This window comes from Triticum aestivum, chromosome 5B, assembly GCF_018294505.1.
Source record: "Triticum aestivum cultivar Chinese Spring chromosome 5B, IWGSC CS RefSeq v2.1, whole genome shotgun sequence".
Taxonomy (NCBI): Eukaryota; Viridiplantae; Streptophyta; class Magnoliopsida; order Poales; family Poaceae; genus Triticum; species Triticum aestivum.
In genome coordinates this window covers 357,034,756-357,059,159 of record NC_057807.1, presented here as the reverse complement: position 1 = coordinate 357,059,159, position 24,404 = coordinate 357,034,756, and the positions used below count along the sequence as shown (strand labels likewise).

At 45.0% G+C, this 24,404-nt stretch overlaps 2 protein-coding genes across 2 annotated transcripts; both read right to left on the bottom strand.

Annotated features, from left to right (window-relative positions):
- Window positions 1-684: 684 nt before the first annotated feature.
- On the bottom strand, window positions 685-3,928 carry LOC123116123 (serine/threonine-protein phosphatase 7 long form homolog). Its single transcript, XM_044537127.1, has 8 exons — window positions 3,798-3,928; window positions 3,118-3,199; window positions 2,439-3,035; window positions 2,082-2,360; window positions 1,801-2,006; window positions 1,417-1,714; window positions 1,237-1,335; window positions 685-1,155 (listed from the first exon to the last, which is right to left on the bottom strand). Exons 4-8 carry the CDS (start codon window positions 2,319-2,321, stop codon window positions 853-855), a joined length of 1,146 nt encoding a protein of 381 aa, XP_044393062.1. The 5' UTR covers window positions 2,322-2,360; window positions 2,439-3,035; window positions 3,118-3,199; window positions 3,798-3,928; the 3' UTR covers window positions 685-852.
- A 2,028-nt stretch (window positions 3,929-5,956) lies between these two features.
- LOC123116122 (protein ALTERED XYLOGLUCAN 4-like) lies at window positions 5,957-7,541 on the bottom strand. The gene is made up of 2 exons (XM_044537126.1): window positions 7,335-7,541; window positions 5,957-7,216 (listed from the first exon to the last, which is right to left on the bottom strand). The coding sequence occupies exons 1-2, from the start codon at window positions 7,486-7,488 to the stop codon at window positions 6,048-6,050; spliced, it is 1,323 nt and encodes a 440-aa protein (XP_044393061.1). The 5' UTR covers window positions 7,489-7,541; the 3' UTR covers window positions 5,957-6,047.
- Window positions 7,542-24,404: the final 16,863 nt, after the last annotated feature.

Sequence of the window (24,404 nt, the reverse complement as noted above, 5' to 3'; positions counted from 1 at the left end):
TCGTTGGGATTGGGTTCTTGAAATACCGGGTGTCATCTATTGCAACCCTGGACCAAACAATGACATTCAGTTGGAACATATCCCGCTAGATTATGAGCCCGACTTATCACTGCTATATATCGATCCAAGCTCCTCGATGCTACCTACCGACCCAAGTTCCTCGGTGCAAGATGGGGCCAATGCAAGCAAGAAGAAGAAAAAGAATGATTCACAGAAGAAAAACAAGAAAGAGAATTCACGCAAGAAGAACTCGAGGGGTTGAACTATGTGATGTTCTATGTCATGGAACTAAGTGATGTTGTATGTCATTTGAACTATGTTCGTTAAAGTTTGTACTGTGTATGTCAGTTGAACTATGTAATGCTTATGTCGTGGATCTAAGTTATGTTATATGTCACGAATTTGAGACCGTTTATTTATGAGTTTCCAAAAAGTTTGTTCTAATTTGGGATTTGTTGTGGATCTAAGTTTTGGCCATATCCAGAAAGGTGGAATTGCTGTGGCTCATCTGCATACCAGGACGCCAAGGTTCCTGGCGTCTAGGGGAAAAACGCTAGAGACCATGGCGTCTAGCCTGTACAGAAACTTCAACATAACAGCAAAACGTAAGGATGACAGCAACACTAAGCATAACAGCAAAAATGACAGCAAAACTAAGCAATATTTTCAGGATGACAGCAATAAGGTATCATAGTTCACGCCATCATAGCAACACAACAACATGAAGGTAGCAAAGTGCACTCCATAAGTGCAAATTAAACACAAGTCCAGGTAGCAAAGTTCACGAATCAAACATAACAAAGTTCACGAATCGAACATAACAAAGTTCGTGAGAATCTAGTATTAACTAATTCACTTCTTCCTTCCTCTTTTGCTGCGCGGCGTGTGTTGTGTGGGCTGTGATGGCTCAGGCGCATCATCCATTTGGGACATCCCTAGCACCTCCTCTTCGTCTTGATTGTACTCCTCTTCATCTTGCTGCGCCTCCTCTTGCTCTGGCTCTTCTTGCAGTTGCTCCTCTTGTTGTTCCTGTTGCAAGACAAGACGACGACGACGTCTATTGTCCCGGCTAGTAGAAGCTCCAGCCGTGAGGACGGCTTTACTTCCATGGCAAGAGAGCATAGCTGCTATCTTGTGGAATCGACTCACGAAACTCTACAACATAACAAAGATGCAATACTAGAGTAAGTCAAAAGTGTGCAAAGATGGAGATTTTTGAATAGAGGTAACATATACCTTCATTGTTTTCCTAAGAGATTTCTCAGATGATCCACTTCCCTCATCTTCACCAAGTGCTACACCAGCCTCGTTAACACAATGCAATAACTCCATGCCCTGCAAAATGAAGATCACGAAAATTATCTTTGAAGTACATTTAAATGCACTCGAAGTAGGTTCTAATTGTGTGGAGCATACCACTCGGTCGTGTAGTTGTGCATAGTCAAGTTGTGTCCCTTCGTTGTCTCTCGTTTGTACATTGAAGTCCATATACCCGCTCTCACGATCCAACTCTTCTAATTCCGAACGGTTCCAACCGGGCTTTAGCTTCAACCGGTAACGTCTCGCAAGCCACTTCAGATGCTCTTCATATACTGAATCACTATGTTGTCTTCTTTCCTTCTCCACTAGGGCCACTCTTTGATTCCACAGACTTATCCACTCGGAGTGCTTGATGGCCCAAGTCGAAGTTTCCGGGTTATTCTTTCGACTAATTCTGCAAATTATGTACAAGATGAAAGCATTAGCAAGAAATGTATTTCATAATGCTCTACTATATATCCAAAGCTACAACTATCTCACCGATGCAGAAATTGGCTTGTCTCGAAACTCTCATCCCTTGGTGTCCCTTGCCTTCTCCCAAATTGTCTTGCGACACGGTCTGGGTAGTGCCACTCGACAGCATAGAAGCATATCAGTGGGCATCTCGCCCGCCAAATATTCCTGTCACGTGTGCACATCTCGTTCAGCCGGAAAGCATAATCGACATCATATGGTTCCCAATCGACCTACAACACAAGATGATACTAGTTAAGTACACGGTTCCATCACAATTGATGTGCTCTTACGTAAGTTATCATTACCTGCTTATGAGTCAACATATCCAGCTCGTTGATGTAGCATTTGTATCGCGCAACCGAGCTGCCTGTGTACACATTCGCCATCTCCCAACAGTAGGCAACGGTCGGAAACCGCCAAGGATCTTCTCCATACCTCCCGTCATGTGCGACCCATCCTTCAGGAGGTGTCTTGTTTTTCTCGGGGCGTCCAACGGGCATCCGCTCCCACATCCAAACCTGAAGGCACCAAACAAAGCCACCCATACCAGATGTGCCCTTCTTCCTACGACATGCCTCGTCGAGCTGCAAATTCAGAAATTGTTGATAAGAGGTCCGCAAAATTGCAAATGCAAACAAATTGACAATTTGGTTACTAATTACCTGACGATATAAGTATGCTAGTGCTCCTGAACCCCAACTGTACTTACGGTCCCAGTCACTTAGTAGGTCCAAGAATATCCACTGGGCTTTATTACCGGTAGAATCTGGAAACACTACCCTCGTTAACAGATACCACAGATATGCTCAGGCATGCTGCTGCACAACAACCTCATTGGCGTCCGGAGGGCATACTACTCCTCTCTCCCCTCGGAGCCAATGATGCAACACTTTCTCACTGTCACGCTCGCCTTCTTCAGGAGGCTCGGGGAAAACACCTGTCAATTGGCCAACACGATCTCGCCAATTAGCACTTACGGTGGTGCCGGTCAAAGATTCTCCATTGATTGGAAGGCCACTGATCATCGCCATGTCCTCCAAGGTCACGGTCATCTCTCCACATGACAAGTGCAACGAGTGTGTCTCTGGCCTCCAACGGTCAATAAGTGCGGTCATCGCCCCATGGTTGATCGACGGAGCGTGTCGCTTGAACTGAAGCACGAACGGGAGAAGGCCCAATCTCTCGAAGTATGGCTCATACCGCTCGTCGCACGGCCAGTCGTGGGCACTATGACCCCTCATGCGCATAGGTGTTAGTTCCTGCAAAATAGCATTGCATTATGGTTAGTGCCTAGCAAAACTGACAAGTAATAACCAAGAATTCAAATAGATTGAGTCTTACCCCGTTATTCTCAATGTCCCGCGCACGATGGTCTTTGTCGTACCCTTTATGAAGACCGTCGTACCACCGTTCCCCCGCCATCCTACAAATCAAGCATGAACAAATGAAACATACATAACACTATATAACATCCTACATATCATATTTTTGGCATAACAATATCAACATAAATGCATATCTCAATGGCAACATAACAAAACCTGTTTATCTATATATGACAAAATCTGAATGCACGGGGCAACATATCTCAATGTCAAGATAACAAGACCAATTATCTATATATGACAAAATTTCAATGGCAACACAACATAACAAAGTCTCAATATAACATCCTAATTATATGACCATATCTCTATAAGAATCAAGCATACAAAATACACAAATATGTTAGAATTATATTTCAAGCAATCATCTATCTAAATCCATATACATAGCAACTAAAATTAAAATGCCCAACCCTATCACCAATGCCTTCTCTTCCCAATCCTACCATATAAACACATGCCAACTCTTCTAAAGTATACAACATACCTACATGACCAAGCCATGGGCTCCCCTTTCTCAAAAAAGTGCAAAGAATACTAATCCTAGGGTTCTAACAAGCATGAACAAGTATGAATTAATGCTGCCAAAATACAAGCTTTGAACCCAAAATAATCGGAGGATCTGGTGGAGAATACCTCAAGAAAGATGGGGAGGCTCAGATCCACACTTTTGATGAAGAAAATAAGCGATTTGGGGTTGATTTGGGTTAGGGAAGGAGAGAAGCGGAGCTTCTATAGCGCCGCCGCGAGGAGGAAGACGCCTCGAGCGTCTGGATGGGTTGGGCTGCACCCGAGCCGGCTCGGGCCGGTTTTCTGCTCTCCAGGGGTAAACGCCAAGACCCATGGCGTTTAGCCCTTTGCCACGTCGGACGGTCAAACTGACTGACCAGGGAGGTGGGCCAGTGCCAAACGCCAGGGTCCGCGGCGCAATCAAAACGCCGCGAATGTTGGCGTCTCGGTTTGAGTCAGATACGAAAAAAGTTTTAAAAGCGGGTCAAATCGTGCTAAAGTTTGTCACATGGGTCAAAACGGTGAAAAAACCCTCCGCTGCTGCTTGCTGGGACTCCCGCTCCCTCGGTGCGATGGCGCTGCCGATATCGAGCAACTGATTTTTATTGGAACGGAAATGTAAGACCTCGACAAGATGCGCATTTGAGGGCGGGTCGGCGTGCCATCTGAGGAGGGCGGCACGTACCCGTGTCACCCGCGGAGCGCCGATGCACACGCAACCAACAAAATCTCTGGCACTCCGCGAAAAGGGGAAAAGTTCAAGCACTAAAACCACTGTTTGGGGAGTTTGCACCCTTTGATTCAGGATTCTACGCAAAACTAGGAAAACTTGTAGGATTAGAATGTCATGCCCATTTAAATTCTAGTATATATTATGTCACGAGAAAAATACAATGAATTTCTTTCAAAGGCTTTGAGTTGATGATAATTTTTCTTTCAAATATAGTGCAAATCAATTAGTAAGAAAAAAAATCTATAAGATTAACTTGTCAGACCAACAGTAGAATATATTCCTAAGGATCACTTATTTTTTGCGAGGGATATTCCTAAGGATTACAATCCTTCAAATTTTCTATGATTTATTTTTAAATCACAAAAACCCGTAACATACTGCACAATCTTTTTTTAGTTGCATTTCTGCATAATCTTGACACATGCAATTACAATCGGAAAACACAACCTTTCAGCCGGCGGATGCAAGCGCACCTCCGCCACTGACTTAGCCGTCAGATCAATCCTGATCAAGCGCTCACGCTGGCCACAAGTCAGTCCTATAGCCAGTTCTTTTCCTGTAACAAGGGTCTTGTTTCAGTAAATTTCTGCAACACAAGACTAGTTTCGGGGGTCTTGTTTCAAAATGTTTCTGCAATACTCTTGTTTCACAAAGATTAAAAATTGTTTGATGATGAAGGTTTTTTTCGCAAAAAGGGTCTTGTAGAAACATAGTCTGAGTTGCAGAAAGCGTCGGAGTAGCGCCTCACGTTAGAGAGTGAGTGGTCAGACTTTGTAACGTGAGGCATGTTTCAAAAACATCGCTCTAATTGCAGAAAATACCGCAGGAGTGCCCGACGTGAGAGGTCGCCGTCGTGCTGGAGTGGAGCTGGCAGCTGCTCGCGGGGCTGAGGCAGAGGAGGAGAAGCAACTCCAGCGAGCGGCGGCGCCTAGGCGCGTGGCGTGCTGCCTCGGCGGACCTTTGCAACAAGGTCCTTGTTGCAAACACCCTAAGCGCAACAAGGTAGCTGTTGCAAAGGTCCTCGACTGGCTGGGACGATAGATCGGACGACCATTGTTATAAATGTTTCTGCAACATTGCTCTTGTTGCAAGGGAGGCCACACACGTCGATGAGTAGATCGGACCGCGTCCATCCAACGACTAGTTAGGCGGCGGATGTTTTCTCTTTGTCCACCGGTCGACGCGTAGCGCGGCCCACAATCGAAAAACATTACAATCCTTCAAAATTTCAATGATTTTCCCCTAACATTCTGCATAATCTTTTTTTTAGAATCATCGGGAGGGGAGGGGGGGGGGGGGAGCTCCCCCATTTGAATATATTGCTCAAAGGGCTGCCGTGACAATAAGTACAAAATTATATAGACACGGTGTAACGTGCAGAGAGGTAGGAGCGCCACGAGAAGGCGTCTTCCTTGTCTTGTGAATGCACAAGACAATGAGACCAGAGATCCAAAAACAGTAATAAGGTTCCTAAGGGTCATTACGTGCTGCCCAAATCATCCATAATAAAGCCAGGAGAACCGAAGGCCAAGCCGTGGTCGGGAGGCGAGGACACATGCAAAAATTATTTTCCTTTCCTTGGTTCCAAATATAGGAGTGATAGTCGCACAAAAGAGAACCAGGATTGAATTTCAGTATCACTATCATCTGGAGGAGGAGGCACCTCTCCATCTCTTTACCATCTGCAGCAGGATCTCGTTCCACGTGTCGATGGGGCCGGGGAGGCACGAGTACACGCAGTCGTTCGGCACCCGCTCCCTCTTCTTCTCGCCGCCGGCCCCGGCGAACGGGAAGGGATGGAAGTACGGGCCGGGGTGAGCGTCCGGGCGCATATCCGCGAGCCTCGTCACCTGCAGAGCCTCCACCGTCACCGCGGACCCGCGCGACCTGGCCTCGACGGCAGCCGCGGTGGCCTCCTCCGCGCCCGTCCGCCACATCTCTTTGTGCATGTACGACATCTCCTTCTCTCCCGGAGCGTACGGCTCCGTGCGCGCGCACGCGTCCGGGCTGTCCCACTCCCCGTCGAAGTGCGCCGGCGAGAACGTAGTCAGCACAGCCAGCTTCTCCCGGCCGGCGCTGGAGCGGGCGATGACATCGCGGAGGGCGTTCTTGACGGCGAGGCGGAAAACGCCGAAGAAGCCCGTCTCCGTGCGGTTCGGCTCCGGGCAGTGGTGGCACCCGATCACAGCACCGCGCTCGTAGTACATCGCCGACTGCAGGAACCACTGCCCGAAGGAGAGCACCACCACGTCGATGCCCGGGAGCTCCGCCGCCCACCGCTCGTCGGGCTGGTCGAAGTACAGCCTGTTGTAGCCAAGCCCACCCGGCGCCCACGACTTCTCCGTGCCCTTCACCAGGAACGGCGACCAGAACACCGACACCGTCGCGTTGTGCGACCGGAACGCCCACTGCCGGAACTTGCGCTCCTCGCCGCCGTCAAGGACCAGCTCGACGGGGTACTCCGACCCGAGGAGGCACACCAGCGACTCGCACTGGTTCCGCGCGAGCGAGTCGCCTACGAACGCGACGTGCCGGCCGCGCACCAGCTCCAGGAACTCAGCGGGCGCGAACGGCGGGAGCGCGCACCCGCGCGGCCGCCACCGCCAGTTCAGGTACCCCGTGTCCGGCCGGCCGTTCACGATGCAGTTCTGCTCGTGCTTGATCGTCGCGCCGCAGCTCGTCCCGGTGTACCGCGGCCCCGCCGCGTTCGGAATCCATTCCCCCTCCGAGTAGTCGCACTGCGGCGCCGGTTTCGACCCCTGGGTTCCTGGCGGCGCCCCTGTAGCGGTCTTCACCACCTGCTGCCTCTCACCTGCAAACCATGAACAAAGAACCGCGTCATTGCGCTGGCGCACGCGGACACGCCCATGGAAGCGGCAATTAATGTACGCAGGCAGGCGATGGATTAGCGGAGTCCTTGAGGTGGTTACCGTGGGGCGGCGAGGTGGAAGTGGAGGGTGGGGCGGCGATGGGAGAAGGGGAGAGGAGGTAGAAGAGGAGGACGAGAGGGAGGATGGCGTAGAGCGACAAGGTGAGGATCTTCGTGAGGCGTGGAAGCGTCTGGTGAGGAGATGAGACGCCCATGACAGCTGAGAAAGACCACCTGACGACTAGTTTCAAGTGGAGATGAGATCGGAAATACCGAAAATTCAATGGCGTGCTCGTGCTCGCCTGCTCACGTTATCGCCAGGCGTCCACTTTTGAATGATTAACTACAATTAATTTCTTTCCTATTTTTCCCTAACAATTTCTTCCCAAATCTAGGAATGATTAATTAAGCCATTTTTTTTGTTTCCAATCGTGAGGGTCAATGGTTCCAAATCAACATCGTTGCTTCCCAAAAAGATTTGCTTCGTAGGAACTGGATCATTTGCTTCCTAAAATTTTCTTCGCTTCCTATGAAGTTTTCAGTCGTGTGGAATTTTTTTCTTGTTTGCTTCCAACGCTGTAGTTTACTAAACAAGAACGTTGGTTTCCAAAAAATATTTTGCTTGGTACGAACCAGTATTGTTGCTTCTTATAAAAAATTGGTATGAACCGGGATTGTTCTCTTCCTAAAATTTTCTTTGCCTCCTAAAATGTTTTCAGTCGTGAGGATTATTTTTGCTTGCTTCGTACGCTGTTTTCAATTGTGGAGGTCCTTGCAAAAACTTCAGTTTGGTTTATTTTTTTGTTTTTGACTGTCCCTGAAGTTCCAAACACTTCAGTTTCAAAATATGTTCCATGCGACCAAAGGATTGTTTCGAGTGCGTGCATCCAACAAAATTAAAATTTATTTCCATCAAACATTAATAAATTAGAACTTGCTTCAGAAGAAAAGACAATTTGCTTCCATAGAAGTTGCTTCGAACAACATGAATGAATTATATGTTTTTGTTGTTACGACATAATACAAATCACAACCGAGAGTGGTCGCACATCTGTGCAGGTCTAGATTGTCTAACCATTTTTCACTCTCTTCCATACTGATTGGTGGCCCAACTTTTGACTTTGATGGCAAAAGGAAGAGTGGAACCATCAAATTCAAAAAAATTTCATGATTTTAGAAAATGTTTGAAAATCTATAAAATATGTTCACAATTTCGGAAATGTTCATGAGTTCTAAAAAATGTTCATGATTTTCAAAAATTGTTCATGATTTTACAAAAATGAGAGTGATAGTGTATCTCGGTGGTGAAGCAAAATATGGTCATGGCCATTGGACATTATGATTTTTGTTTTCCCGTTGCAATGCACGGATAATTTTGCTATAATTACAAAAGAAGGACAAATTTGGAGTGTCGAATTTCCATTACATCGATGACGGAGGAATGGTCTGATGCTGGAGTCTTAGCAAACTATAGATACAAAGCGTTTCCCACTAGTTGTGGCCAATGTTTTCATGCGCGCACAATGTTTTCATGCGCGTGCTGGATTAGGTGTCATTAGCAAACTGAGGTATTATGTAGCTCGTCGCAAATGGCGTACGCATTGGACCTGTAAATTAAGTTCACGATGTGCGATGTGTGTGTTTAGCAGTCAAGTAGCAAATGGTGTGGAAGCAGCTATTTAGTCGCAAATGACGTACTTTTGGCGCCATCGAGTTAACTGTTATATGGTGTATTCTTTTTTTGAGAATCTGTTATGGTGTATTCTGTATGTGTACTTCGGAAATACTCCCACATTTCTAAATATAAGTCTTTGTAGAGATTACACTATGGACCACATATGGATGTATATAGATGCATTTTAGAGTGTAGATTCATTTATTTTGCTTCGTATGTGGTCCATAGTGGAATCTCTCATATGTAGATTTTGTCGTAACTTAATATCATATCATGCATATGATAGTACTTATGTAATGCATAGGGTCTTATATTAGTATCTTAGATGATCTTATTTGTTGTGATGCAAAATATATGGTAATATAGTACTCCCTCCCTTCCAAAATTTCGAGGGAGTACATACATCCGTATCTAGACAAATTTAAGACAAAAATTTTGAGACGGAGGGAGTACTTATTATGATACGGTATCACAATACTTAAACCTCTTTTTCTTTATTTAATTCTATTTCATCTCATCAAAATTGCCTAGTTGGCATGCATGATATTAGCTACAATGATACTCGCATTACATGTGGCTTATGAGTTCTAGCAATGACTTTAAACCCACTTAAGAAATCATTCACTTCATACGCACCTACACGGTCAACCAAAGTAAAAGTCAGCCAAGAAGTCAAGGAGGTCAATACACGCAATGTATCCCGGTCAACGAAAGTCCAAGCAAGCCTTTATGGTCAACAAGACAAAGGAAACGCACAGAGAAGCCCAAGCCAAGCTATGAAACCTCTAAATTGTGCAGGGATTCTCCCCATAATGGGTCACATGACTCACACCACATCTTCTAGCCCATCCAGAGACACATGGTCAAACAACAAAATATTATCTAATTCTACCCCCTCACTTCTTTACTTAAAGTAGCCTTGATCATTTGTCAAGGACCCCTAGGCTATATAAGACCCACTTGGTCATGTAAATCACTCACTCACACTTGAAATAAACTCAAGAGAAGAGCCACTCTCTCATCCTAAGCTCCTTCAAGACAACACGAAAGGTTGAGACTCAGAGTCCGAGGGACCTATAAGGCTTAGACTAGTCGGAAGTCGAGGGACTCCAGAAGTGGCGGCACTATGTGTTCTATGCGCCGGGCACCACTCTCGGTGACCTTGTCATAGGACGGAGGCCCCGCTCCCACAAGGCGACTTCACATATTTTAAAAACACCATTGTGTCATTTTGTCAAAGTGTACACGGCTTCGTTATAAGGCCGCTGTACACCCCCCTCATACTTATCTTTAATCATGTTGCTAGGGATACCTCTAGTAGAAAGTTGATTCTTGAATGTCAACATTGGCGCCGACCATGAGGAATCTTCACTGTGTGAGAAGTCACCTCGACTAGATTGCCCCAACCAAAGGAGCCTCAGTAGGGGCTGAAGCATCAAAGGAAAAGGCCTTGACCTCAATGTCAAAGAGAAGAGGACGCCGCCTTAGAGGATGAACTCCAAACTCCCGCCCGTGCCCGGGGTGGAGCGGTAAGCTGCCTGTGTTTGGAAATGTAGTAGCAACCAAAAAGAATTCGTCCTACGATCAAACTAGGAACACTATGAAGATGCAATAACAGTTTAGATCGATCATCACAACTCCGAGTTGTAGAAGAAGAAGAGTCAATGTAGATTGTACTTGAAGTCTCTCGAGACGTTCACGAACGTTCCCTCGAATGGAAGATCGAAAGCACCGCCTCTCCACAGTTTGCAAGCGTACAGTCTTCACGATCCGGCAGTGCTTTGCCGTCCAGAGCTAATCGATGCCAGAGAATTATAGGGAGAAGATTATAACCACACTAGGATCCTAATTATGAGGACTAGAGAGGATTATATCTAGCTCTAATTGGATCAACTAGAACTAGAACTAGAGAACTAGACGAGGCTCCAAAACTTGTGTCTAGAAGGGCCAAATCCTCAAGTATATAAAGGTTGGAGGGAGGGGAGGGGCACCACAGAAGGGGAAGGAACCCCCCTTGTGCCCACACTAGGACGGGGAATCCACCTCCAATTCGGTCTCCCCTAGTTTCTCCAAGAAGCTAGGGGGCGCCACCTTGTATTGGGCCACATAGGCCCCATGCCCTTTCCACCACAAGCCTTTTAAGGCCCATTGATATATAAATAAATTTAAAAGCCTCATAATCATTGTTAGAGCCTTTTATTGTTAACTTAACATCTCTGGAAGCATTCTCCACCTATATATTAATTCCCGGTATTACCCGGTAAACCTCGAAACCCTTCCGGTAACCCCGAAACACATCAGGTTCCCCTCAAAACTATTTCAAATATTAACAAAACTATTTTATAAACATTGTCTCATAACTCATGCTCCACTAACACTCACCAGATCGTGATTACCTTAAGCTTGTGATCCTATAGGAACATCGACATGAACAAAACCCCTTTCGTTTAATGAGCGATAGCGGAACCGTGGGCATCCAGATCAATCTCTATGATTACATGAATGACATTCAAGTGAACCTTTGGTTATTGCTACCTCTTGAGCATGCATTGGTTTTCCCTTGAAGAGGAAAGGGTGATGCACCAAAGTAGCGTAAGTATTTCCCTCAGTTTTGAGAACCAAGGTATCAATCCAGTAGGAGACGACACACAAGTCACCTAGTACCTGCACAAACAATCAAGAACCTTGCAACCAACGCGATAAAGGGGTTGTCAATCCCTTCACGGTCACTTGCAAAAGTGAGATCTGATAGAGATAATAAATTAAATATTTTTTGGTATTTTTGTTGTATAGATTGGAAAGTAAAGATTGCAAAATAGTAAACGAGATGCGATATAAAGGAAAAGAGATTAATATAATAGGAAAGTGACCTGGGGGCCATAGGTTTCACTAGTGGCTTCTCTTAAGATAGCATGTATTACGGTGGATGAACGAATTACTGCCGATCAATTGATAGAAAAGCGCATAATTATGAAGACATCTAAGGCAATGATCTTGAATATAGGCATCACGTCCGTGTCAAGTAGACCGAAATGATTCTGCATCTACTACTATTAATCCACACATCGACCGCTATCCATCATGCATCTAAAATATTAAGTTCATAAGAACGGAGTAACGCATTAAGCAAGATGACATGATGTAGAAGGATAAACTCAAGCAATATGATATAAACCCCATCTTTTTATCCTCGATGGCAACAATACAATACATGCCTTGCTACCCCTACTGTCACTGGGAAAGGACACCGTAAGAATGAACCCAAAGCTAAGCACTTCTCCCATTGCAAGAAAGATCAATCTAGCAGGCCAAATTAAACCGCTAATTCGAAGAGACTTGCAAAGATATCAAATCATGCATATAAGAATTCAGAGAAGAATCAAATAATATTCATAGATAATCTTGTTCATAAATCCACAATTCATCGGATCTCGACAAACACACCACAAAAGAATTACATTGAATAGATCTCCAAGAACATCGAGGAGGACTTTGTATTGAGATTCAAAGAGAGAGAAGAAGCCATCTAGCTAATAACTATGGACCCGAAGGTTTGTGGTAAACTACTCACGCTTCATCGGAGAGGCAATGGTGTTGATGTACAAGCCCTCTGTGATCGATTCCCTCTCCAGCAGATCGCTGGAAAAGGCCCCAAGATGGGATCTCATGGGTACAAAAGGTTGTGGCGGTGGAAAAGTGGTGTCGTGGCTCCCCTAATGTTTCTACAGTATAAGAGTATATATAGGCGAAAGAAGTACATCGGTGGAGCTACGAGGGGCCCACGAGGGTGGGGGGCGCGCCTACCCTCCTGGGCACGCCCTCCTGCCTCGTGGCCTCCTTGTGGAGTTCCAGAGTTCAACTCCAAGTCTTCTGGATTGCTTTCGGTCCAAGAAATATCATCGCAAAGGTTTCATTCCGTTTGGACTCCGTTTGGTATTCCTTTTCTGTAAAACTCTAAAATGGGCAAAAAACAAAAACTGGCACTGGGCCTCCGTTTAATAGGTTAGTCCTAAAAATAATATAAAAGAGCATATTAAAGCCCATTAAACATCCAAAATAGATAATATAATAGCATGGAACAATAAAAAATTATAGATATGTTGGAGACGTATCAAGCATCCCCAAGCTTAGTTCCTGCTCGTCCTCGAGTAGGTAAATGATAAAAACAGAATTTTTGATGTGGAATGCTACCTAACATAATTATCAATGTAATTTTCTTTATTGTGGTATGAATGTTCAGATTCGAAAGATTAAGACAGAAGTTTAAATATTGACATAAAGATAATAATACTTCAATCATACTAACAAAGTAACCACGTCTTCTCAAAATAACATGGCCAAAGAAAGTTTATCCCTACAAAATCATATAGTTTGGCTATGCTCCATCTTCTTCACATAAAATTTTCAAATCATGCACAACCCCGGTTTCAGCCAAGCAATTGTTTCATACTTTAGTATTATCAAACCTTTTCAACTTTCACGCAATACATGAGCTGAGCCATGGACATAGCACTGTAGGTGGAATAGAATGGTGGTTGTGGAGAAGACAAAAAGGAAGAAGATGGTCTCACATCAACTAGGCGTATTAATGGGCTATGGAGATGCCCATCAATAGATATCAATGTGAGTGAGTAGGAATTGCCATGCAACAGATGCACTAGAGCTATAAATGTATGAAAGCTCAACAAAAGAGACTGAGTGGGTGTGCATCCAACTTGGTTGCTCACGAAGACCTAGGGCATTTTGATGAAGCCCATCATTGGAATATACAAGCCAAGTTCTATAACGAAAATTCCCACTAGTATATGAAAGTGACAAAATAAGAGACTCTCTATCATGAAGATCATGGTGCTACTTTGAAGCACAAGTGTGGAAAAAGTATAGTAGCATTGTCCCTTCTCTCTTTTTCTCTCATTTTTTGTTTGGCTTATTTGGCCTCTTTTTAATTTTTTTTATGTCCTCTAATAAGGATAGTAGCACAATGCTAATAATGATGATCATCACACTTCTATTTATTTACAACTCAAGGATTACAACTCGGTACTTAGAACAAAATATGACTCTATATGAATGCCTTCCGCGGTGTACGAGGGCAATGAATCAAGAGTGACATGTATGAAAAAATTATGAATGGTGGCTTTGCCACAAATACGATGTCAACTACATGATCATGCAAGGCAATATGACAATGATGGAGCGTGTCATAACAAACGGAACGGTGGAAAGTTGCATGGCAATATATCTTGGAATGGCTATGGAAATGCCATAATAGGTAGGTATGGTGGCTGTTTTGAGGAAATTAAATGGTGGGTTTATGGCACCGGCGAAAGTTGCGTGGTACTAGAGAGGCTAACAATGGTGGAAGGGTGAGAGTGCGTATAATCCATGGAATCAACATTAGTCATAAAGAACTCACATACTTATTGCAAAAATCTACAAGTCATCGAAAAACAAGCACTACACGCATGATCCTAGGGTAAGGGTGGGTAGGAGTTACCCATCACGCGATCCCGACCTCCACACATAAGTAAGACAATCAAAGAAACACCTCATGCTTCAAATTTGTTACATAACGGTTACCATATGTGCATGCTAGGGGACTTGCAAACCCCAACGCAAGTATTTCTCAAATTCACAATTATTCTACTAGCATGACTCTAATATCACCATCCTCATATCTCAAAACAATCATCAAAAATCAAACTTCTCATAGTATTGAACACACTTTTTATGAAAGTTCTTATTATACCCATCTTGGATGCCCATCATATTAGGACTAGTTTTATAGCCAAAGAGAATTACCATGCTGTTCTAAAAGACTCTCAAAATAATATAAGTGAAGCATGAGAGATCAATAATTTCTATAAAATAAACCACCACCGTGCTCTAAAAAGATATAAGTGAAGCACTAGAGCAAAATTGTCTAGCTCAAAAGATATAAGTGAAGCACATAGAGTATTCTAATAAACTCCGGTTCATGCGTGTCTCTCCAAAAAGGTGTGTACAGCAATGATGATTGTGCTAAACTAAAAAGCAAAGACTCAAATCATATAAGACGCTCCAAGCAAACACATATCATGTGGTGAATAAAAATATAGCCTCAAGTAAAGTTACCGATAGACGAAGACGAAAGAGGGGATGCCTTCCGGGGCATCCCCAAGCTTAGGCTTTTGGTTGTCCTTGAATTTTACCTTGGGGTGCCTTGGGCATACCCAAGCTTAGGCTCTTGCCACTCCTTATTCCAAAATCCATCAAATCTTTACCCAAAAACTTGAAAACTTCACAACACAAAACTTCAACAGAAAATCTCATGAGCTTCGTTAGTATAAGAAAATAAACCACCACTTTTTAAGGTACTGTAATGAAATCATTCTTTATTTATATTGGTGTTAAACCTACTGTATTTAAACTTCTCTATGGTTCATTACCCCCGATACTACTCATAGATTCATTAAAATAAGCAAACAACACACGAAAACAAAAATCTGTCAAAAACAGAACAGTCTGTAGTAATCTGTAACTTTCAAATACTTCGGTAACTTTAAAAATTCTGAAATAAATTGGTGGACGTGAGTAATTTGTCTATTAATTATATGCAAAAAGAATCAACCTAAAATCACTCTGAAGTAAAAAATGACAGCTATTCTCGTGAGCGCAAAAGTTTCTGTTTTTTACAGCAAGATCGCAAAGACTTCATCCAAGTCTTCCCAAAGGTTCTACTTGGCACAAACACTAATTAAAACATAAAACCACATCTAACCAGAAGCTAGATGAATTATTTATTACTAAACAGTAGCAAAAAGTAAAGAACAAAAATAAAATTGGGTTGCCTCCCAAGAAGCGCTATCGTTTAACGCCCCTAGCTAGACATAAAAACACGAATAGATCTAGGTATTGCCATCTTTGGTATGCAATCCATAAGTGGCTCTCATAATAGATTCATAAGGCAATTTAATTTTCTTCCTAGGAAAGTGTTCCATGCCTTTCCTTAACGGAAATTGCAATCTAATATTTCCTTCTTTCATGTCAATAATTGCACCAATCGTTCTAATGAAAGGTCTACCAAGAATAATAGGACATGTAGGATTGCAATCTATATCAAGAACAATGAAATATACGGGAACATAATTCCTATCTGCAACAATGAGAACATCATTAATCCTTCCCATAGGTTTCTTAATGGTGGAATCCACAAGATGCAAATTTAAAGAACAATCATCAAATTCATGGAAACCTAGCACGTCACACAAAGTTTTGGGAATCGTGGAAACACTAGCACCCAAGTCACACAAAGCATAGCATTCATAATCTTTAATATTAATTTTAATAGTAGGTTCCCACTCATCATAAAGTTTTCTAGGGATAGAAACTTCTTGTTCAAGCTTTTCTTCATAAGATTGCATCAAAGCATTAACGATATGTTTCGTAAAAGCTTTATTTTGATCATAAGCATGAGGAGAATTTAGCACAGATTGTAACAAGGAAATACAATCTATCAAAGAGTAGTTGTCATAATTAAATCCCTTGAAATCCAAAATAATGGGTTCATTGCTATGTAAAATTTTGACATCTTCAATCCCACTTTTATCGATTTTTGCATCTAGATCTAAAAACTCCGAATCATTGGGACGCCTTTTAACTAAAGTTGACTCATCTCCAGTCCCATCTTTATTAAGATTCATATTGGAAAACAAAGATTTAATAGGAGGAGTCACATCAATCACTTTTAGATCTTCATCGTTATTATGTAGATCTTCCAGTTTAGCGTCCATCTTATTAACTAAGGTGGCTTGTTTATCAAAAATTTGGCCTACTAAATTTTCAAGATGAGCAAACTGAGATTTCAAACCATAAAATTCCTTAGACATATCATCGAGCTCTTTATTTATGTACTCCATACTTTTTTTGTTCTTTAAGCTTGTTTATGAAGAAATTATTGTGCTCAAATTGCAAAGACATAAAGCTTCTAACATTGTTTTCAATCTCTTCCAACCTCCTAAGGTGAGGATCAACACTTTTTGGCAAAGCCATCAAAGCAAATAGGCACACCAACACACAAGCACACAAGAAACAGACAAACAGAGACGAATGGAAGATGGGCGAAGAAAAGGCAAAGGTTTTCGAAAATCCTTTTAGAAGTGGGGGAGAGGAAAACGAGAGGCGAATGGAAAATAATGTAATGCGAGGGAGAAGAGTTTATGATGGGTACTTGGTATGTCTTGACTTGGCATAGATCTCCCCGGCAACAGCGCCAGAAATCCTTCTTGCTACCTCTTGAGCATGCGTTGGTTTTCCCTTGAAGAGGAAAGGGTGATGCAGCAAAGTAGCGTAAGTATTTCCCTTAGTTTTGAGAACCAAGGTATCAATCCAGTAGGAGACGACACACAAGTCACCTAGTACCTGCACAAACAATCAAGAACCTTGCAACCAACGCGATAAAGGGGTTGTCAATCCCTTCACGATCACTCGCAAAAGTGAGATCTGGTAGAGATAATAAAGTAAATATTTTTGGTATTTTTGTTGTATAGATTGGAAAGTAAAGATTGCAAAATAGTAAATGAGATGAGATATAAAGGAAAATAGATGTAATATAATAGGAAAGAGACCCCGAGGCCATAGGTTTAACTAGTAGCTTCTCTCAAGATATCATGTATTACAGTGGGTGAACGAATTACTGCCGAGCAATTGATAGAAAAGCGCATAATTATGAAGACATCTAAGGCAATGATCATGAATATAGGCATCACGTCCGTGTCAAGTAGACCAAAACAAATTCTGCGCCTACTACTATTACTCCACACATCAACCGCTATCCAACATGCATCTAGAGTATTAAGTTCATAAGAACGGAGTAACACATTAAGCAAGATGACATGATGTAGAGGGATAAACTCAAGCAATATGATATAAACCCCATCTTTTTATCCTCGATGGAAACAATACAATACGTGCCTTGCTGCCCCTACTATCACTGGGAAAGGACACTGCAAGAATGAACCCAAAGCTAAGCACTTCTCCCATTGGAAGAAAGATCAATCTAGTTGGCCAAACTAAACCTATAATTCGAAGAGACTTGCAAAGATATCAAAACATGCATATAAGAATTCAGAGAAGAACCAAATAATATTCATAGATAATCTTTTTCATAAATCCACAATTCATCGGATCTCGGCAAACACACCGCAAAAGAATTACATCGAATAGATCTCCAAGAACATCAAGGAGAACTTTGTGTTGAGAATCAAAGAGAGAGAAGAAGCCATATAGCTAATTACTATGGACCCGAAGGTCTGTGGTAAACTACTCACGCTTTATCTGAGAGGCAATAGTGTTGATGTAGATGCCCTCCATGATCGATTCCCTCTCCGGCAGATCACCGGAAAAGGCCCTAAGATGGGATCTCACGGGTACAGAAGGTTGCGGTGGTGGAAAAGTGGTTTCGTGGCCCCACTGATGTTTCTAGGGTATAAGAGTATATATAGGCAAAAGAAGTACATCGGTGGAGCTACGAGGGGCCCACAAGGGTGGGGGTGCGCCCTCCTGCCTCGTGGCCTCCTTGTGGAGTTCCAGACTTCAACTCCAAGTCTTCTGGATTGCTTTCGGTCCAAGAAAGATCATCATGAAGGTTTCATTCCGTTTGGACTCCGTTTGGTATTCCTTTTCTGTAAAACTCTAAAATGGGCAAAAAACAGAAACTGGCACTTGGCCTCCGGTTAATAGGTTAGTCCCCAAAATAATAGAAAAGAGCATATTAAAGCCCATTAAACATCCAAAATAGATAATATAATAGCATGGGACATTCAAAAATTACAGATACGTTGGAGACTTATCAGTTATCATGTGTTGTTCCCTTTGCTTCGCGATACTTCACAAAACCCGAGGTGAGATATATCGATATCCACTTGAGTCATTCTCATACTCACTATATCGATCTCATTGTTGCTGGTTTTGTTCTTCTTTGTCGTCGACATGTTCCGGCATCCGCGTGACCTAGCCACTTGTGTGTGGACAAATGATGATTGATACCATCACACCGAGAGGGCCCTAAGAATATCTCTCCATCGTCATAGGAGAAAATCCCACTCTTGATCTATCTAGCCCCTTGCCAAACTTTCCGATGAACTTGTAAGTTGCCTTTATGATCACCGTGTTACAGATGACGTTTGAGCAACCCCGAAGCCCATCGTATAGTAAGAAGATATTACAATACTTTCATGGTCTAAGGAACAAAAGCATATGTAATGCTCCGTGTTATGAAAACTGACATGTGACAATAGTATCTCAAAGTATAACAAACAAGTTTGGGTCGATTCAATATGATCGTTCTTCCAATGACATATTCTCAGAGCTGTTTGAGGACTACCGTTACACTTAACAATATCCTATGATCCAGAAAACATGATTGTCGGTGTCAAAACCGGCGGATATCGGGTAGGGGGTCCCAAACTGTGCGTCTAAGGCTAATGGTAACAGGAGGTGGGGGACAGAATGTTTACCCAGGTTTGGGCCCTCTCGATGGAGGTAATACCCTACTTCCTACTTGATTGATCTTGATGATATGAGTATTACAAGAGTTGATCTACCACGAGATCGTAGAGGCTAAACCCTAGAAGCTAGCTGTCGGTGTCAAAACCGGCGGATCTCGGGTAGGGGGTCCCGAACTATGCGTCTAGGCGGATGGTAACAGGAGACAAGGGACACGATGTTTTACCCAGGTTCGGGCCCTCTTGATGGCGGTAAAACCCTACGTCCTTCTTGATTAATATTGATGATGTGTGTTACAAGAGTAGATCTACCACGGGATCAAGGAGGCTAAACCCTAGAAGCTAGCCTATGGTATGATTGTTGTTCGTCCTACGGACTAAAGCCATCCAGTTTATATAGACATCGGAGAGGGCTAGGGTTACACAGAGTCGGTTACAATGGTAGGAGATCTACATATCCGTATCGCCAAGCTTGCCTTCCACGCCAAGGAAAGTCCCATACGGACATGGGACAAAGTCTTCAATCTTGTATCTTCATAGTCTTGGAGTCCGGCCGATGATGATAGTTCGGCTATCCGGACACCCCCTAGTCCAGGACTCCCTCAGTAGCCCCTGAACCAGGCTTCAATGACGACGAGTCCAGCGCGCATATTGTCTTCGGCATTGCAAGGCGGGTTCCTCCTCCGAATAATTTATGGATGATTGTGAACACCAGGATAGTGTCCGGCTCTGCAAAATAAATTCCACGTACCACCGTAGAGAGAATAATATTACACAAGTTCAATTTGCTAACGTATTTGGTGGCGTGACATCACACCACTACCAAGCCTTTACTTGAATCGTTTTTATTGTACCACCTCAGCGCGTTTAGCGAAGCGGTTTCCTTGGCACGTCTTGTCGAAGCAGAGACCGTTTTCCCTTATTCCGGGATTCTCATAAATACAGACGTGGGTAACCCAACCGCGGCCGTTGCCACGCCCCCTCCATCGAAGGCGGGTTCCAAACGGTCATGGGGACGACTCTTGGTATTCTTCCTCTTTATAATGAGACCAAGGCCTGTTCTTTTTCTTCAATCCTCAATCGAATCCGCCCCTCGCTCCCGAGTTCCAACACCCAGGGCTCCAGATTCGGGTACCTTCGACCTTCCACAATGTCCGGCTCCGACCTACGAGGCCGGTGGATGCCCTCTTCTGTCACGGAAGAAGACGTGCTAAGGCTGAGAGACGCCAGGTACTTGACCTACGAGATTTCGCATAGGTTGCCTGCCCGAGGGCAAGTTATTCCTACTCCCGAGCCCGGCGAGAGCGTCATGTTCATGTCTCACCTCCGTCGGGGTTTAGGCTTCCCGATGGATCCCTTTGTGAGGGGGTTCATGTTTTACTATGGGCCGGAATTCCATGACTTGGCTCCGGAGTCCATCCTCCACATCTCATCATTCATTGTCGTCTGCGAAGCCTTCATCCGCACTACCCCTCACTTCGTCTTGTGGCTCAAAACCTTCAACGTGGAGCCGAAGATGATTGAGGGGCGTCAGGCAGAGTGCGGCGGGGCGGTTATAAGCAAGAGGGCCGATGCTCCATGGCCCGAGGGCTCTTTTTAGGAGGAGCTCGGCTTGTGGCAACAGGAGTGGTTCTATATCACCGCTCCAAGGGGCAGCAGGCAGAAGCCACCGCCCGTCTTCCGCTCGGGCCCTCCACAACAGCTGACGTCATGGGTCAACAAGGGGATTAACTGGGGGCCGTCCAAAGACGTACCCCTGTTGCAGGACCGGATTCGAGGCCTCCAAGAAAGGGAGATTAATCTGGTCGTAGTGGCATAGGTTATGCTGATCCGGTGCCTTCTGCCCTGCAAACGTCGCCCCCTTCGCCTATGGGAATTTAATCCGGAGGGGCCACGAGCTCTCCAACACTTCATGGGTTTGACACCCGCGGAGATGTACAAACTGTTCTTCGGATCACAAGAGATGCGTCTGGACTTGACCGAGGACGCCGGCCTAAGCTGCAATCGCCCGGATACTCAAGTAAGTAGCCATGTGTCCAGACATATTGTCCATTTATTTATCATGGGTTTGCCTTTTAACCAGCTATCCCTTGGACAAGAGTGGATAGCACAAGAAAAACTGATACGGTGTCCGGCCCCCCTCCCTGAGACCACACTGGATCCCGTGTTAGTCAAAATGTTGGACTTTGCGCCTTCGGAGGAGAGCGAAGGGGGGCACAGGGAAACTACCACCTCTGCCAAGGAGGCTTTCAGTAAGGGGGGAATCAAGAGTCCCCCCTTCCAGGGGGATAAGAGGACTGCTTCCGAAGACCCGGAGGCCAAGGCCTCAAAGCGGGGAAAGAAATCTGCACCGGAAGGTCCTGTGCTGGGAAGAGCCCCGGCCGTACTGTCTCTTAAGAGGAATCAGCCCTCCAGCGAGCCGTAAGTAAAAAAGGGGGAATTTTGTAATAGGAGACACCCCTGCTTTATTTCTAAGGGTAACCGAAGTTTTCACCTTGTAGTTCGGATCTCAGCCCATCTCAGCAGAGCTCATCTTCGGGGGACCTTCGTCCGGAGATGATGGAGGGCGAAACGCCTCCATCTGCCGCCCCGTCAGGCGGGGCGGACGACCCTGAGGTGTCGTCATGGAGGGTCTCCCCGAGTCCGGCGGGGCCGGGGAGTTTGGCACCTATCAGAGTACGATCGGAGGAGCTGCAGGATTTGCTCAAGAGGGCGTCTATCTCAGAAGATCACCGCACATTAATGAGTACGGCGATTGAAAGGATCTCATCCACCGAGAGCGGGTTGTATGAGGCCATCGGAAGTTTGCTGACGGGGTTTGAGGTACGCAAAAAATGACATACCTTTTGACAGTTTTGCACATGGAGTGCGCCCTGTATAGATAGTAGCCCCTGAGACTTGGTATGCCGTCGAAAGCGACAACGTGCCAAGGATCATAATCTCAGTAATAGAATGTCGCATTTCCTATGCAGGTGGCGAAACATTCGGTGGCCAGCCAGACTGATGGAGTTGCCGAGATGAAGAGGCAACTCGATGTTGCGGATGCGGACATCACGCTGGTCAATAAACGACTTGATGATTCACAAGGTAGGTGGTTGCTCCTCAGCCACCTAGTAAGGGAGTTGACGCCCATTCCTTACAATTTGTATGCTTGATGCAGATGGTGTCGCTGCTGTGGAAGACCTTCAAGTAGAGCTTGCTCGAGCCAAGGAGCAAGCTAGGAAAAGTGATGCGGCTGCCTCGAAGGCAGCGGAAGAGCTAAAAGCCGAAAAGGCTGCTCACTGCCGAAGCAGGGAAGAGATGGCCGGAATGGCCTTGAAATTAAAAGATGCTACCAACCATTGTGAGGTTCTTGAAGGAGAACGCCGAGTGGAGCAAGAGGGCCTGAAGAAGGCCGCCGCCGAAGTCAAGGATGCCCGGAGTGAGATGCGGGCTATGAAGGAGGAACTGCGCCAAGCCGGAGACATTGCGGCTGGAAAGCCCTTTCTTCTGCGTAGGAAGTTCACGGATCTGAAGTATGCTCAGTTGGGCCAGTTGTGTGGTGCGGAGGATCCTTATCTGGATTTGATGGCGAGTGCAGCGGACGCAGTCGTGCACTTCCGATGCCAGAAGAATCACGAAATGGAAGAGCTTTACTGGTCTCAATTCCATAGTCCGGAGCATCCACTTCCGTTCACTGATCGGCTGGCTGAGTGGGCTGAGTTGAATAGATTGTCCGGACTTGCCATGACGGATGTGGTCGCTCATCTGTGGCCGGAAAGGCCCAAGCCGAAGAGTTATTTTGGCTTGTTGCAGCAATTCCTTCGGGCGGTGCCGCATATCAAGGCGATGAAGTGGTCGGCATGCATAGAAGGTGCACGGATGGCTCTCGCCCATGTGAAAACATACTGGGCGGAGATGGATGCCACCGCTGTTGCATCCCGGGGTTCGGACAAAAGCCGATTACCCGCCGAGCACTATTTTGAGGAAGTCCTGCAGGGCGCTCGTTTAATAGAGTCGCAGTGCTCGAAAGATGTTATGTTTAAATGACATGTATGATTTCTGAGATCATGTTTATAATGCAACGACTTTTTATACTTGTGCGTTCAAGTATTGAACTATCTCCTGTGCGGCCGTATATGTATGAATAACTTGAAAGTTGCAGTCTTTGGCTTCAGCCCCCACACACATGGTGCGGGGGTGTTTGCAAAAAAGAAAAGCGCTTTTTCACACTTAATCCAACGTCTTGGTCCTTTGAAGGAGGTGATAGCATAGCAAACTAGGCAACCGGACTATAATGCTTTATCACTTTCACTTAGCCATAGGAGCTCGATGGTGGGGCTACTATATAGCCCCTAGAGGCACCGCGCTCTCCGAACTCGGGGCGCGTATGTGCCTGACCGGGAAGCGGTCCTTCGTCAAAGCGGAGGAATTCTAAACATTCCAATAGTCGATCGAGTGGTTGACCAGCCTCTCGCTATATCATGACAGTCAGTTTTCGGCTTTCTCTACTGAGGTGCTCGCCCGGCCGAACCGGGGCACAATCGTAGTAGTTCTCCTGGTGCCGCGTTAGCCGATGGAGCGGAACGTAAGGCAGCAAAGCACAGGAGCCGGGCAAACCCAACATTTGACCAAAGACATGATTCGGAGCTGGTGCATATAAGGCCTAACTCGAGACGCCGAACACTCCCTGAGGTGTTCGGTCTTTATGATACCGGGCAGAACAATGCCCTAAGCCCCTAGTGTCCAGGTACAGGCGGGAACTTCTGATGCGGCTGATGCCAAAATGCCAGCCTCCTCCTCGGTTATGGTAGAAAACCGGGGGATGTGTATCAACAAGAGACAGTAAGAAAGGTTTACGCAGGGTCTTAATCTGAAAAGAATCCTTGCAACGGGTCCCTGCTGCACGTCTGCACCTGTGTCTCCGTTGTGCTGTATCCTGGACGGGTGTAGCACGTGCTTCATCTGTAAAAGAGAAGGACTTAGTTTGGAA